The sequence below is a fragment of the Artemia franciscana genome, chromosome 20 (assembly GCF_032884065.1).
Source record: "Artemia franciscana chromosome 20, ASM3288406v1, whole genome shotgun sequence".
In the NCBI taxonomy this organism is placed as follows: Eukaryota; Metazoa; Arthropoda; class Branchiopoda; order Anostraca; family Artemiidae; genus Artemia; species Artemia franciscana.
Genome location: NC_088882.1, coordinates 28139040 through 28155934, shown reverse-complemented (window position 1 = coordinate 28155934; position 16895 = coordinate 28139040). Strand labels below are relative to the sequence as shown.

Genomic DNA, 16895 nt, shown 5'->3' with positions numbered 1-16895 from the left:
ACCTTTGACACGATCCGGGGTTTACCTCCACCCTCAAGGGTTCAAAAAATTGTCATTCATTGCCTTTTACTTCAATTTAAGTTCAAGCAATTATCTTACTTAAAATCCAAATTTCACACACCTTCCCATTATTTTACTTTTATGTTAATGACTTGAACTCTGCCCCCTTCATAAATCCCCTTAATACACCTATGACAATGATAAAAAAACTGAGTAATTTTATATAGATGAACACATAATTCTTCCTATTCTGTTTGATCTAACAGAATTTCACGGAAATGTAAAGCATTTCTTTCACTGGGAAATTAAGAGGCGTCAAAAAGTCGTCCTAAGCTCTTCTATTGATCCTAGCCGCACAAAGAATCGAACTTTAGACGCACTATTAATTATTTCCCTTGAGCTTTCTGAAGCTGAAAATTCATGTAGTAGGTCATTGCTATCATTTTTTAATCATTTTTCAACAGAGAGTAAGAAAAATAATCATAATATAAAAAGAAAAGGCCAAACAATTTAGCCTATAAGAAAGAAAGACATAATAGGAATTTTTTAGAGCAAAAAAATATTTTTTTTTATAGAAAATAAGAAATTTAACAAAAACAAGCAGAGTTATAGATTGAAAAAAGAAAACGATGGGAGACAAAAAGACAGAAGGGGGGGGGGATTTGATGATATATTTATGGTAGCCTAGATGAAGACAATTCATGAACTAGAGAAAAAATCATGAACTGCTTTTTGGACCTGAATATCGTCATCCAAATTCGAAAATGTTTTAGATTTTTTAAAAGTAAAATGGTGTTTAATATAAAATTTATTAATCTCCAAAATAAACCGACTTATTCCTGTAATATTAGTTGAAAACAATTAATTCCGAAAACACTATGTGCCAAGGTATATAGACTCGTATTTACAGCATTAATATTCATCTCTAAAATACAATCCACGGCAAATTAAGAGTCAGTCTAAACCCTTCAAAACACCCTTAGAAATTTTATTCTAAAACAGCCTCCTCTTCGACCCTTTTTTCACCTAGCAGTCTTGAAATATCTCCCAAGAAGCGTGATATCTACCGCCAGTTGTCGCACCACTAATTGTCTAAAATGAAACTAAATACAGTTCTGGGAGGCTAGACTGAGTCATGGTTCTAAGGTCCGCTGTAACCGAGCGTCTAGGGAAAAACTCGTTTTGGGAAAACTGTCCTTTTTTCTTCTTTTTAATATTAAACACCCTACAAGGAGGTTTTGAGGCCCAATCTTGAAAATCGGTTCTACAATCTGCGGATCAAGCCTTACGGTATGAAGTAAATGCCGCAATATGTTTTGCATTTGTTCATAAATCGTAACGAAATTTATGTAAGTAACGTAAATTTATGCTGCAGTGGTTATCGATATTATTGATCAATCATCGGCAGATGATGACTTTTTTTAGTAACAAAAGAAGTCGTGCCACAGCAGAGGTACCAGTTTCTGCCAAGTTGAACCACAAAAGGTCAATGCATTTCCAAAGAGGGTCTAAATGCCAAGGAAAGCCAATTCCAAAATAGCCAATCGAGATGTCATGGTATAAAAACCTGTTTTTTCAGCTTACATCTGCTTTCTATACTTTTGTATATTTTTGTTAACAGCTTACTGCAAAATCACAGAGATGTTTCATGACCCATTTAAAAGCTACTGCCTCCTTCTACGTGCCTCTTATAAATTCTCCCTAATAAATCCATCGTAAAGTGTTATATAGCCAAAAAAAGAGCATTTTTCGGCACCATTTCTGGAGTGGATGGACTGAAAAGCAGAAAAATGACACCACTCTAATCTCCATGGACCAAAACCCCTAAACCAGAGTCTTAAGTCTCCCCCTCCTTCTTATATACTCTTCCTCACAGCTCCCTTATTAACTGGAAACTAAAAACGCGTTAAAAATAAAACTACATCACGAAAGAAATATTGACAAATAAGAGTTCAAATAAGTCCTTTTAATAGAAAGAGATGAATTTCAAAAAAAAAAAAAAAAAAAAAAAAAAACTAGATTTTTCGGTAACATATGTAGTGACCGTAACTTTTTTAAATTAAATTAAAAAACCAATTTTTTAAACTGAAAGTAAGGAGCGATATTAAAACTTAAAACGGACAGAAATTACTCCGTATATAAAATGGTTGTCACCTCCGCAACCTCTCGCTCTTTATGCTAAAGTTTTTAATTGTTTTAAAAAATAGAATTGTGGCAAAGAATCAAACTTTAGCGTAAAGAGCAAGGGATTGCGGGGGGGGGGGGACAACCCATTTTATATACGGAGTAATTTCTGTCCGTTTTAAGTTTTAATACCGCTCTTTACTTTCAGTTTAAAAAACTAGTTTTTTTATTTAATTTCTGAACGTTTTTGAATTAATGCATTTTTGATTTTGGCTCTCCACACATTAATTAGTAAAATGAAATTTGCATATTAATTTTTTTGGCTAAACGGCTTTCTCTTAGTTTTGATCAGACGATTTTGAGAAATAAGGGGTGGGGAAGGAGGCCTAGTTGCCCTCCAATTTTTCGGTTACTAAAAAAGGCAACTAGAACTTTTAATTTTTAACGAAAGTTTTTATTAGTAAAAAATATACGTAACTTAAGAATTAACTTACGTAACAAACTTTTATGCTCTTATATTTTTTATTATGTATATGAGGGGGTTTGTCCCCTCGTTAATACCTCGCCTTTTACACTAAATCTTAAGTTTTGTCCCAATTCTTTAAGAATGACCCCTGAATCAGAAAGGCCGTGGAATAAATAGTTGAAATTACTAAAAATACTTAGCATAAAGAGCAAGGTATTTATCTCCTCCTAGATACCTCGCTCTTTATGCTAAAGTATTTTTAGAACCCCTCATATGCGTAATAATCTCTGTTAGTTTTAAGTTTTAATGCTACTCTTTACTTTCAGTTGAAAAACTTTTTCGTGTTTATATTTTCATTGTTTTTTTTTTTGTAGTAATGCTAGAAAATCCCGCGCCCTTTTCATTGAATTTCTCTTCCCCCATGACATGTTCCTCCAAGAGAAGATCCTCCCACATAGCCTCCTCCCCTCAACCCCACCCCAAACCAAAAAAATCCCCCTGAAAACGTCTGTACACTTCCCAATAACCATTACTGTATGTAAACACTGGACAAAGTTTGTAACTTACAGCCCCTCCCCAAGGGACTGTGGGGGAGTGAGTCATTTCAAAGACATAGTTAATATGGTTTTCGACTATGAGGAACAAAATGGCTATCTCAAAATTTGGATCCGTTGACTTTGGGAAAAAAATGAGCGTGGGAGGGGGCCTAGGTGCCCTCCAATTTTTTTGGTCACTTAAAAAGGGCACTAGAACTTTTCATTTCCGTTAGAATGAGCCCTCTTGCGAGATTCTAGAACCACTTGGTCGATACGATGACCCCTGGGAAAAAAAAAAAAAAAACAAATAAACACGCACCCGTGATCTGTCTTCTGGCAAAAAATACGAAATTCCACATTTTTGTAGATAGGGGCTTGAAATTTTTGCTATAGGGTTCTCTTATACGCTGAACACGATGGTGTGATTTTCGTTAAGATTCTATGACTTTTAGGGGGTGTTTCCCCCTATTTTCCAAAATAAGGCAAATTTTCTCAGGCTCGTAACTTTTGATGACAAAGATTAAATTTGATGAAACTTATCAATAATTTGATATTCATTTGGTCATCATAGACCAAAAAGTTCATTACCGGGCAATGCACATACTCGCTGTTATCCATTATGTTATATATATGGCTATCCCCTGAATTCTGGCATTATGTAAACATTCCTTGGAATGAACTGAACAAATTCAAAGCAATACTTTTCACAGGTCTTGCCAATATAGATACAATTTTGTGCCACTACAATCCGTATTATTGCCAAACTGGCATACAGCTCTTTGATTTTATATGAAAACTAGCTGTTGGGGTGGCGCATTCATATCATTCATATCAAAATAATTTGATATGATTTGATATAATAAGATTATCAATATCCTAGATATTTCGGTCACATATGCAGTAACCGTCATCACTAGTATTACTACTGATGAGGTAGGAACTGTTTGATTTGTCGAAACTGACTCTAACGTCAATAAAAATCACCAACTCCATCTAGCATGTGGTGTCTATTGGCGTTTTTTACAAGCTTCGTAATGGTGAGGTAATTTTTAAGAAGCTGAAATCAAACGCTAATTACAACACCAATTCGGTCAATTACACTAATCACTAAAAATTTGCATTATCACTTCAATAAAAAATGCCAAGAAACGCCAAACGCTAGATGGTATTGGCAATGTCAGCACTAGCCCCAGTTTTAACTCTTATAAGTTATGCATATTCTTTGGAATATACTTTTTTTTGGCTAGTTGCCAAATTTGGGAAAAGTCAAATTCCTACCTAGGAGCGTAAGACTTAAAAAAGATGGGACTAATTTATCCCTTTCTCCTTCTGTTTTGTTCCCATGGATAACCCCTAGAGATTTAGGTTTACTTGAATCTGAGATTTTCTGAATATTTTAATGCGAGCAACTCAAAGAAACAGGAGCAAGGAAACAGCATAACTAATCGAATACAAAATGAAATTTTCAAAGTTTTATAACGTTAAATTTTGTGCTATTAAAGAAAAGAAGAATTGCCTCAGATATACAATTAAGGCTGCAGAGAAGTTTGGCAAACTTTTGCTACCCAGAATAAGAAAACTTTAAAGATTTGCTTCGGGCATAATCCAAAAATAGCTTTATCATGGAGAGAAGTTTCTGCCGGTCAAAATCGAAATGAATAATGTTAGATCAAACTACAATAGAAAAAAAAAATCAATTCGGCAGTAACAAATGAAACTATATAGAATTCCAAGTAAAATTTTGTAAAATTCAACATAAAGTTAAAAAAAGTACTGAATAGCGAAAGAATTTTTTTTATAACTATATAAAAACGACAAATAAACCAAGTACCAATTAATCTTTCATTAAAAAAAAATTTGGCAAAATTTTCCTACCCAGAATAAGAAAACTTCAAAGATTTGTCTCAGACATAATTCAAAAGCATCTATCATGGCAGAAGAGTTTATATTGGTCAAAACAGGACACTATTAATATTTGGTGGAACATCAATAGAAAAAAAAAACTATTCATTTTCAATAGACAAAAAGTAAAACTATCCAGTTTCTACGTGAATTTTGTAAAACGAAAAGTAATACCAATTGGCGAAAAATTTCTTTTTTACCACCTTAAAACAAGAAAAAAAGAAAAGAAAAATAAACAAAAGCATACAAATTAATCCTTTAAGTTATCGACCATTAATTAACATTCAAACATGAAAAAACAAAAGAGTATTTTTAGACTCAAATACAAATTCGTGGATGGATTCATTAACTTTGGGAGAAGTGAGGAGGGTACTCCCACCATTTATTTAGAGTGGGGCCGATATTAGCGGGGATGGGGGTAGGGGTGAATACTGTTCAAAGCTAGTATACATATCTCTTATGATTTCAATGTTTGCTTATATACCCTTTTCTTCAAAAAAAGGCATATTTCCTTAAAATTGTATGTTCCTAAGTTAGAAAATCATGTCAAAAAATTTCACATTGCTAACAAATTCAAAAATTCTAAAACTTTTTTTAAAAACCGAAAATTAGAATCGAATTTATATCATCCCAGGTGCTCTGGAAAAAGCAGAATAAAGTTCAATAGCTTCCCTAGGAAGCTATCTGTACCTCTATACAACATTTTTTCTTTTTCTTTTTTTTTTTAAATTTAAAACAAGAGCCAAGAGCTCATATGGTACTTGTGACGAGGTAGGGCCATTGGTTCATTATAAAAAAGGAGAAATCTTGATATTAGTGATTTAAACTCTAGGTTGGACACCCAAGGGTGACCTTTTTTTTTATATACTCAAGGATATATCCAAAGAAAAAGCTAAAAAAGCAAAACAAATTTTTCATCTGCGTGCTTTTCTTTTTCTTCTACAACTCTGTTTCTCTTCATGTCTGACTAGAAAGTGCATTATAGAATCAATAGAACTTTCATTTAAAGCGTTCCATTGACTACAGGGCCGTAAACACATTACAAATAAAGCTAATTTTGACAAATTTGGATTTGTGTTTTATTATCATAGTTGAAAAGCCCAACTTCCTAACCAAGGTGTCAATGTCTTTATATCTAAAATATTTAAATAAACACAGAGCATGGCAATTTGTTTTTTCCAGAAATTATCCTCCGCAGCCGAAACGATATTGTAAATGTGTAGGCAAGACCGGATCCAGGAGGGAGGGTAGGGGTTATGGCCCCCTTGAAATTTTTGTCCAAATCGCGAAACATAACGAAAATTCATATAAACAAATTTTTGACGTGGCTTTGAAGATTTTTCAAATTACCCCCGAAAAAAATCCTGGATACAGCCTCATGTGCGGGAAAGCAGATTGGATTTTAAAGGTGTCAGAGATAGAGATATCCAGATTTAATAAAATTTGCATCATTAGAAAGCGTGATTCTATTTTTTTTTTTTTCAACAGAGTAGAATTTTCTTTTTAAGGCTCAGGAGAGGAGAGTCCCTAACAATCTTTTAGTAAATCTGCTGGGAAAACATTAAGAATCAGCTTAAAAGAAGTATGATTGAATAATTTCACAGCTTTAGAAATTTACTGTTGTGCTAACCGCCTTTACTTGGATCAATGCCGACATAGGATGCAAATGATTTATGCTGTATGCACATTGGAGAGAACTAATTACTCAACAATTAGTAAGAGATTATAGACTTTCTTTTTTTAAACTATCCTCTCGGTAGCTTTTCGAACTGTTGACACATTTAAGATCCCCTATAAATGTGTGCCAAAATTGCTCCGAAAGCTCCATGTGGTGCTGGAAAATTTGCTAATGCACCCTTTGTCTTTGAGACTGCCAGGCGACACTCAGACTAGTAAAATGACATTTACGGTATCGAACGTCCTTAACCCTAACTGTTATAATGATTATAATCCGTTACATGCAATAAAAAGCCTTTTTTGAATATTTCCCAAAAGGAAAGTGTGAGCTTTGTTAAAACACATTAAGACTTTCAGCTTTATTTATCGACCTTCCAAGAAGCTGAAAGTTGCTCCAGCTTTAGCAGGCTTTCTTTTAAGACAGACAGAGGAATGACACAAATTTGTTTTCTGTTGCTAACAGGTAATATTCTTTAAAAAAAAAATAATTTCGAGACTCTGAATTTAATTTTAGAAACCATTTTTTTTATTTAATTGTTCGGGTTTCAATTGATTTAATTTAATTGGCTAATTGTTTTGATGTTCTTAAGCTATATTCAACTTTTTGATGTTCTTTAGCTATATTCAACTAAAGATATGTGGTAATAAGTATGAGGAAGGGGGAGAGGGACCAATAGCTACTGTTAGGCATCACAAATTGCTCCTGAATTATTTTCAAAAATGACAAGATTACCTATTTTTAAATTAGAGAGATCTTAGATCCAAAATTAAAAGATTAATCATGTTTTCAACCATAACATCACTCAGGGAGGAGGTATAGGGTGGGAAAAATTGAAAAACAGTTTCCAATAAAATATTTTTTCATGTCTTGACGGAGCGAAACCGTATAAAACAACATTTGCAAAGATGGTTTGTGAATTCACTTGAATGCTATAGGTTAAGAATATTTATTTTAAGAATGTTATACCTGCTCTTTGACTAGTCGGTCAGTTCTTGGAACGTGAGTGTGAAGGGGGAGGCCACTAGCTACTTCTTTGTTCTTTGGCTCAATATACACAGCGTACTTCCGAGTCGGTGGATGTCTAAGGCCGCTTCGAAGTTCACTAAAAGATTATTCATTAGCAACGCCCTGAATTGCTGCTGCTACAATGATAATTTCTTAGACCACACTTTCTATTTATAATTGAAATGTAATGAATTTGTTTTGTAAAAATTTGTTATTAGAAACAATAACAAATGTCTGGCAGTTTCGGCTTTACAAAAATAAGAGAAAATTATACAAAAAGAAAACTGTACAAAGGAAAAATAAAAGGAACTGACATTTCATAAATAGTTGTTTTTTGTTGTAAAATTACCTGTCTTATTAAAAGTTTTACATGTTTTTCCATATTTTCATTTCAAAAAAATCTGCTTAAATACAACTTCAGTTTTTTTCTCGTGGAGCTAAAGGGGTTGAAACTTCCTTGCCGATTGTGCCTCCCCAAGATCACGCCATCTATGTATATAATTTTCAGTCGATTTTACATCATTTTAAAATCAAATATTGCAATTTTTTAAAATTTTCCTTCCCTATATTCAAAATGAAAACAGGTCCTTGGAAATCAAAATTTGGTCTCATTTTTACACTTTTTCCCAATGTGAACACGGGTTCTAGGCCCCACCTAGATCACCCCATAAATTTATCCCATTTTAAACTGAACTTGCACCATTTTAAATTAAAATTGTCAACATTTTTACAATTTCCCATCCTGAGCATTAAGATCAAAATAGCTATAAATGTTTTGCAGATTCTAATTTGGCATGATCGGTGTTACCAAGCTTCTAACTTCAGGACCAACACATTTATTACATTTCAATGCTATTATTAAGAAGATGAGAGGGAAAAGACTTTACCACTACCAACATATTACCCATATACTGAAGAATCCGCCAATTACCAAAGATTTTACTAGTTTCTACTACCGATATTACCTAGCCTTTAGACGCCAGGAAGAAATTGAATTGTTCTGTACCTCTATATAACATGTTTTCCTTTTCCTCTTTTTTTAAAGTTTAAAAATAGGCAAAAGAGTAAAAATCAAGATAAAGTCAAATTTACTCATGTTTAAGAAGAACAAATGTACTAAAAGTAGTAAAACTTATGAACAAAAGGATATTAACTCGTAATTGTTTTTCTTAATTCAAAGTTTTAACTTAAACCAAGACTTACTTATCCGATCAACAAACCCAATCCGAATTTGACTTTCCCAAAATTTGAGTTTTCAATTCAACCAATGGTAACACCAATGGTCAATTAGTTCGTGGTAAATGAACGGAATAAGGATCGACTCGGCCCAATATTAACCGAAACTCTTAAAAAAAGGAATTTTGACAACTTTTAATACATCCAAAGAATATACTGATTCCACTGTAGTAGTTTCAAACTCCTATATACAAAAATGCGGAATTTCGTGTTTCAGAATAAAAGACCCCGGATGCGGGTGTATTTTATTTGTTTTTGCTTGTTTTTCAGGCGTCATCGTATCGAACCGATGGCCCTAGCTTCAAACGGAAATTAAAAGCTCTAGTGCTGTTTTAAAGTGACCACAAATATTAGAAGACAACTAGCCTTCCTCCATGCCCTTTTGTTTCCCCGAAGACATCTAGCCAAAATTTTGAGATAGCCATTTGGTTCAGGGTAGTTTAAAGGTCATTTAACTATGCTTCTGGGGGTGATATTACCCGCCCTCAGCCCCTGGGGAAAATGCTGTAAGTTATGCTATCTACCCATCGTTTGAATATAGTATTTACGATTGGAATGTATAAGTAAGTTTTTCGTAGGGTGGATAACTTTCTGAGAGGTGGGGGGGGGGGGGTATTTTCCAGGGGGAAATTTTCCGTTAGGAGGAAAGTTTCCAAAAGTAGTTTTCCACAGAGGGAGAGGGAGATTTTACGGCAATATTTGAAAAACAATCAAAAACTAAATATTTTTTTTTCAACTGAAAGTAAGAAGGAGCATTAAAACTTAAAACGAACGGAAACAATTCCGAATACGAGGGGGGCTACCCCCTCCTCATCCCCTCGTTTTTAAGCGAAAGTTTAACGTTTTGTCACAAGTGTTAAAGACTACTCAAACACAAGGGCCGTTGAATTTGAATAAAAAGTATTTTTTTCAAGAACTTTTAAGACTTTAGCGTAAAAAGCGAGAGTATGAGGAGGGGAAAGCCCCTCCCATATGCAGAATAATTTCATTTCGTTTTAATTTTAATGCAGCTCCTTACTTTCACTTTAAAGAACTGAGAGAGAGGAAAGAACGAGATATAGAAATAAAGAGAGAGGCGGAAAGGAGGCCTCATTCTTGATTAATTTTCAACTGATGCTTAAGTGGTTTTAACATCTCATCTTTATTAATTTTAGTTTCTTGCAAGCTTTCACTAAAAATTTTTTTATAAAAATTCAGTTTAAAGTTCAATTTTCATCAGTTTCCTGATAAAACTAGCCTAAAATCACTTTTTTCTTTTTTTACTACATTGGTGACCTAATCATCCGGGAAAACAATTTGTGCCAAAAAAAAGAAGAAGAAAAAAAAGAAAAAAAAAAGAAAAGAAAAAAAAGAGAGAAGTAAATCAAATAGGGAATAAATAAAACAAAAAAGCTTACAGAGTACTACTCGTGCAGGACATTGCATCATCAGTGTGTGCCCCAGAGCTCATAGACTGAGCCTCGCTATCTTGTCGAGAAACTACGGGACAAGGATTATAAACAGAATAGGGACTTGGGGCTGAGCGAGATATCGTTCTGAAAACCATAAAAAAATAAAATAAACAAACACAACATAAAGTAAAATATACAGCAATATAAAGCAAACATAATGTAATCTCAATATACCCAGACAGGGTTGTCAGATTGTATCAGTTGTTTACCCTGAAAATACATTATTCTGGATCTTTTTCTTTCATTGGAGAAAAAAAAGTCAAGCTATCCATTTTCTTTTTGTTTGTACGTTCTATGCCATTTCATTTAATCAAAACGTTCATGAAAGCTAAGAGATGAGCGACCTATGTCGAAAGATACCAAAACTTGAAAAAGCAGAATCTTGAAATAAGACATTCATCAGAAGAACTAGCTTTTCATGCTAACTTCAAATATATCAAATTTATACATTTTAATAGTAAACTATAAGATTAGTTGCTTAATTTCAGACAAAGGCAGGGCCCCTTCCCCCAAAAAGGTTGGTATTTTGATGAAAATTATACCATGACAGTCAACATGTCCAAGAGGGCCGAAGTCTCAAGTGAAGCCGAACCCTAGAGGCAAAATGACACATTAGCTCGAAATTTAAAATTTTCCTGGCGACAGGTGAATGGCCACAAGTCAATGTTTATTCAAACGTTTCTCGGGGTCATACTATCGAATCAGGCATAGTAGAATATCATGAGAGGATTATATAGACGTATATTGTAAACTCAAGAACTGATTTTAAGTCAAAACAAACAGAGGTCGCAGCAAAATGCCAGTTTGTACCATTATTTGCCACAACAGTTGTTTGAGCCGGAATAGAGCCAACACTATCAAAATTTTCGTCAAAGTAAGCCTTAGGGACATACTGCATTTTGGTGTCACATTTGTCTCTTAACAAATATGCTTAACAAACGGTTACTGTAAAAGTTCGACCTAGCAACACTTGACAAATTATGTAGTATTGCAGAGTTAAGCAGCAGCTTTTAGGGGAAGTATCAGTTGATAACTGTACAAAAGGCACCTCAACCACAAAAAGGGCGTTTTAGACTAAGTTATCGAACTTCCGTGAAAGCTCATTCAGATAAATACCCATCTCAGACTTCAAGGTTAGTCTTTACCTGATCTCCTTCACTTAGACAAATAAGCATGGAGTACGAAGGTCAACGGGGTGACAACACTCCTTTTCCCGCGGGTAGTTTTGAACAGGAAATTTTAGTGTTTGAACATCAAAGCATTGGGATGAAAAGTTTAACTAAAGCGTAAAAGGCGGAGATTTGATAGGTTCCATTTATCAAAGCCTTAATTTTTTCTTTTTTTTTTCATTTTGCGTCCCAAATGAAAGGGTTCGTGTATTGGGGTTTACTTGAAACGTTTAAATTGGTTTAAATACTTTGGAAGGCTGACAGTAACAGAGGAAAGAAAAAAACGTGCAATTATCAACCAGCTATATTTGATGCACTCTAACATACTTCCAGAAAAACACTAGTCAAACTAAAACATGAAGAAGGAGAATTACAGGGCGCGGTAATCCCCCTCATATAATACCTGTTTGTTTTTATTAGGTCTTAATCTCACTCTTTATTCTAATTAAAAAAATGCCTTTTTAAAATGCTTTCTGATTTCAATTCTGTTACAGATAAGATTATGAGTTCAGCTATCATTATAGTGGAATACTGCACCATATTCCGTTACCGTTCTTAGAGAAAGAAAGACAGTTACAAGAGTGTGTTTAAATTCGAACATGTTTGAGCAAAGATTCAGGAGACAACACCAAAAGACTTTGTAGTTATATCTCTAAATGGATAAAAAAATTATATTCAGAAAAATGTAAAAAATAAAATAAAAAATTAAAGATTATACTGAGCACGGTGGCTAGGGTTCCATCTATGGAAGGCTGCACCTCAAGGTACAACTTTATGTGCAAAACAAACCAAATTTCTTACTTTATTCTGAATTTTAAAGAACCTCCTACCAAACCGATATGGATTGTCCCAATAAACATTATAAACGTTTCTAATGTGGAGGTCTTATGGAAAAACGGCGTTAGAACATAGAAACGCACACTTAAAGGATTCATTCAAATGCATCAAATTAACATTAGAATCAAGAGTCAAAAAGTCTTCACCAGTCTCTAACTACTATCCTAGTTTTCTGTCTGTATTATCTTCCTTTATTCTTATGAGTTGCAGAAAGCTGGATTCATTTCATTAAAAACATAAGAAAACTAAACAGGTGCTTTTTGGACTTCGATTTCTTATTATTAAAAACTTCGTAGTAAAACTATTAAACATTTCCAAGATAAAAACTAGAATTATATTTTTTGAACATATTTTTTTTTTGGGGGGGGGGGGGGCAGCGTTGTTCAAACCTATTCAAGCGGTGATTGATAAAAGGACAAAAAAAAAAAAAACATCCACCGTTATTCCCTTGTTCCATTCTTCGAAAACACAAGTTACCTCCATCATATTCAAAGAGTGACAAGAAACACAAAGGTATCTTATCACAAAAGGAATACATCCTTTATAAAGTGTTACATAGGGTATAACCAAACCTTTTTTTCTTCCAGAAGCAAAGATTGTTCTTTGATCTTAGTCGAAAGGAAAAGAGGTCGATATAGTTTACTTTTTTCAAATATTTTTACAATAAAGAAAACTTGAAATTTTCTTCCAAAAATTGATAATCCCAATGATGAATAGTCTTTGTATAACTTATAATGTACGATTAAGAACTATCTTTAAGGACAGGCATACAAAAGAGTCTATTTTGGGAGGAGACAGCTTTTCTCTCCTGCCAGCAACCGAACCAATTGAAGCTCATCAAAGAGGGCTTCTCTAAGGATTTCCTATCGGTCGTTAAACAAGAGCTAAGAGCTCATATGACAGTTGTAACGAGGTCGGAAGAGCCAAATGCTCATATGACATGAGCTCTAGCAAAATTCTAAGAATCAACAGATTGATTTAAAAGGAAAATCAGAAGCTTAATACCGGTCAGGGTTTAAAATAAGAGCTCTTAGACACGAGGTCATTCTAAATATCAAAATTCATTAAGATCCGATCAACCACTCCTAGGGTAAAAAAACCTCATCTTTTCTAATTTTTCCTCTCCCTTCAGCCCCCCAGATGGTCGAATCGAGGAGAACAACTTTAACAAGACAATTTGCGCAGGTCCCTGACACGCCTACCAATTGACATCGTCTCCCCCTCCGACTCCCTCCAATGTCACCAGATCTGATCGGGATTTAAAATAAGACCTCTGAGACATGAGTTCCTTGTAAATGTCAAATTTCATTAAGATCCAGTCACCAGTTCTTAAGGTAAAAATACCTCAATTTTTCTAATTTTTCCGAATTAAAAACCCCCAACTCCCCCAATGAGAGCTGATTCAGTCCGATTATGTCAATCAAGTATCTAGGCATTGTGATTATTCTTCCCGCCAAGTTTCATTCAGATCTCTCTACTCTAGGCGTTTCCCAAGATTTCTCGTTTCCCCCTCCAACTGCCCCAATATCACCGGATACGGTCGGGATTGAAAATAAGAGGTCTGAGACACGAAGTCCTTCTAAATATCAAATTTCATTAAGATCTGATCACCCATTTGCAAGTTAAAAATACCTCAATTTTTTTTCAATTTTTCCTCGTTCTTCAGCCCCCCCAGATGGTGGGATCGGGGAAACGACTGTTATCAAGTCAGTTTGTGCAGGTCCCTGACACGCCAACCCATTTTCATCGTCCTAGCACGTCCAAAAGCACCGAACTCGCCAAAGAACTGGAAATCCCCCCAACTCCTCCAATGAGAACTGATCCGTTCCAATTATGTCAATCACGTTTCTAGAACTTGTGCTTATTCTTCCCATCAAGTTTCATTCCGATCTCTCCATTCTAGGCGTTTTCCAAGATTTCTGGTTTCCAAGATTTCTGTTTCCCCCCTCCAACCCCCTATGTCCTCGCATCCGATTCGAATTGAAAATGGAGCATTTGAGACATAAGATCGTTCTATATATCAAGTTCCATTAAGATCCGATCACCCATTCGTAAGATAAAGATACCTCAATAATGACGAAGACCACACTGTACTTACTTGTACTTGTACTTGTTTCAGGACACAAGCTCTTCAGCTCTCCCTGGCGCTATGATCTGGCAGACGGTTGAGTGCCAAGCCGCTCGGTCGTGTGTGTGTGGTGCACATATTTCAAGCCACTGCTTGTCCCATCTTCGGCCGTGTCGTCGGAAACCACCAATCGGCTCTAGGTCCGCCTTGAGTGTGTTAAGCCAGGTCTTGACTTGTCCACCTCGCTTCTTCTTCCAGTGTGCGAGGGGTTTGCAGTATAGCGCCTTTTTAGTGAGGGTATCATCTGACCTCCGACAAACATGGCCAAACCAAGTTAGGCGGCGTTTTTTTATTAGGGCTTCAATGTCATGCTTCTGGTGGCATCGTCTACGAATTTCGACGTTGCTAATTCTGTCTCGGAGGGAGACACCGAGGATTTGTCTCAGGCAGGAGTGGTCGAATACTTTGAGAGCATGAACATCCGCTGCTTTCAGGGGCCATGTCTCGCATCCGTAAAGGAGTACGGAGCGGACGGTTGCTTCAAAGATCTGGATTTTTGTTTTTAGTAGGACGTCTCTTTGTCTCCACAGGTTCTTCCTAAGTTGAGCAAAGACTATCGATGCTGATGATATTCTGCTCTGGACTTCCGTACTGCAGCCGCCGGAAATGTCGATGAGGGATCCCAGGTACTTGAACTGGTCAACAACCTCTAAACGGGAGTTGTCGATAGAGATGCCCCTTGTGAGTACATCCTCAGAATTTGTCAGAATTTTGGTTTTATCCTTACTGATCTTCAGCCCAACCAAATCTGCAGTAGCAGCAACATTACACAGCATGGCTTGCGCATGATCTATATCGTTTTCTAGCAAGGCAATGTCATCCGCGTAGTCAAGGTCTTTGATGGAGAAGTCAGGGCTTACTTCAACGCCTCTGGCAGATTGCATGGCGCGCTTCATGATCCAATCGATAACAAAGTTGAAGAGGATGGGGGACAGGATGCAGCCCTGTCTCACCCCGAAATCGATGTCGAAGAGGGAGGACAGCTCTCCATCAGCTTGTATACAGGCACGAACGTGTTGGTAGTATGCCTGAATAAGGCGTATCAGCTTATCAGGGACGCCGTCCTCTTGCATCGCAGCCCATATGCCATCTCTAACGATCGAGTCAAAGGCCGTTATAAAATCTATGAAGACGGCTATAGTAATCTGATTGTGTTTCATGCGGTGTTCGAGAATTTGCCGGAGTGTAAAGAGCTGATCAATGCAGCCCATTCCTGGCCGAAAGCCCGCCTGGTTTGGGCGTGTGGTCGTGTTTCTGATTGAGCTGAAGCGGTTGAGTAAAATCATGGCAAATATTTTGGCAGCGATGCTTATGAGCGATATCCCCCGGTAATTCTTGCATTCAGCTTTATCCCCTTTTTTATACAGGGGGATGATAATTGAAACTTTTCAATCACCTGGGAGAACCTTCTGTACCCAAATTTTCTTGAACAATTTTTCTAGGTTCTGTGCAAGAAACCTGGGGCTTGCCTTGTAGATTTCTGCTGGTATGGCGTCAATTCCCGGCGCTTTATGGTTCTTCAGCTTCTTTATTGCTGCCAGGATTTCCTCTTCGTCAGGGGGCTCTATTTTGACTCCTGCGTATTGGTTAATGAGCGTTGATGAAGGAGGTGGGGGAGGTTGGGTCACTTGAAGATTTGGAGCAGGTGATGAAGGGTCGACTTGGGGATTTAGGAGTTTCTGGAAATGGCGCTTCCAACGGTCAACGACTTCGTCACGACTCGTTAGGATGTTACCGTGTTCGTCTCTTACAGAGGCCGAGTTCTTCGACCTCTTCCCAGTGGACTCTTTAAGCAGCTGATACAGTTTCCTAGTATCAGACAGGCTAGCTGCTTTTTGCATCTCCACCGCCATATTCTCCCAGTACTTCCTTCTGTCTTTTCTGCCCGACTGGTGACATAGCTTGCGTAGCTGTTTGAATTCAGCTGAGTGGCGTGATGGTAACAGACTTTTCTTCGTTGCAAGTCGGATGGTCTCTTCGGACATCCACCGTCTTCGCTTTCGCTTCACTCTTCCAAGAGTTTCGAGAGCTACCTCCTGTAGTGTATTTCGGAACTTCTGCCAATCTTCGTTAACCGACGACCCGCTCGAGTTCCCGTCCTCAGGAGACTCATTTGAGTGTTCATGCTCGAGGGCGGTGAAACGATTTGAAAGTTGAACACGGAATTGTTCTACTACTGTCGGGTCCTTAAGACGGGCAACGTCAAATCTTTTTGGGGGTTCCTTCCGTTTACGAGCCACTAGCCTGATCTTCACAGACATTTTGACCCCTTAGATATAGGGCCGAAATATTCAAATAGGTTTTGTTGGTTCACTGTCTTGGGAAAAAAGTCCTCATTATTCTCTCTTCTGTAGTTGTATTAA

General features: G+C 36.4%; 1 protein-coding gene across 5 annotated transcripts in view; it reads right to left on the bottom strand.

Moving 5' to 3' along the window:
- LOC136040073 (axin-2-like) overlaps positions 1 to 16895 on the bottom strand; it is a 123709-nt gene that overhangs the window by 33604 nt on the left and 73210 nt on the right. For all 5 annotated transcript variants that reach the window (XM_065724147.1, XM_065724145.1, XM_065724144.1 and 2 more), the window contains 2 exons: positions 10345 to 10482; positions 7673 to 7808 (listed from right to left, as the gene is read on the bottom strand). In XM_065724147.1, coding sequence (XP_065580219.1) covers positions 7673 to 7808; positions 10345 to 10482 — 274 coding nt within the window. The remainder of the gene's footprint in view (positions 1 to 7672; positions 7809 to 10344; positions 10483 to 16895) is intronic.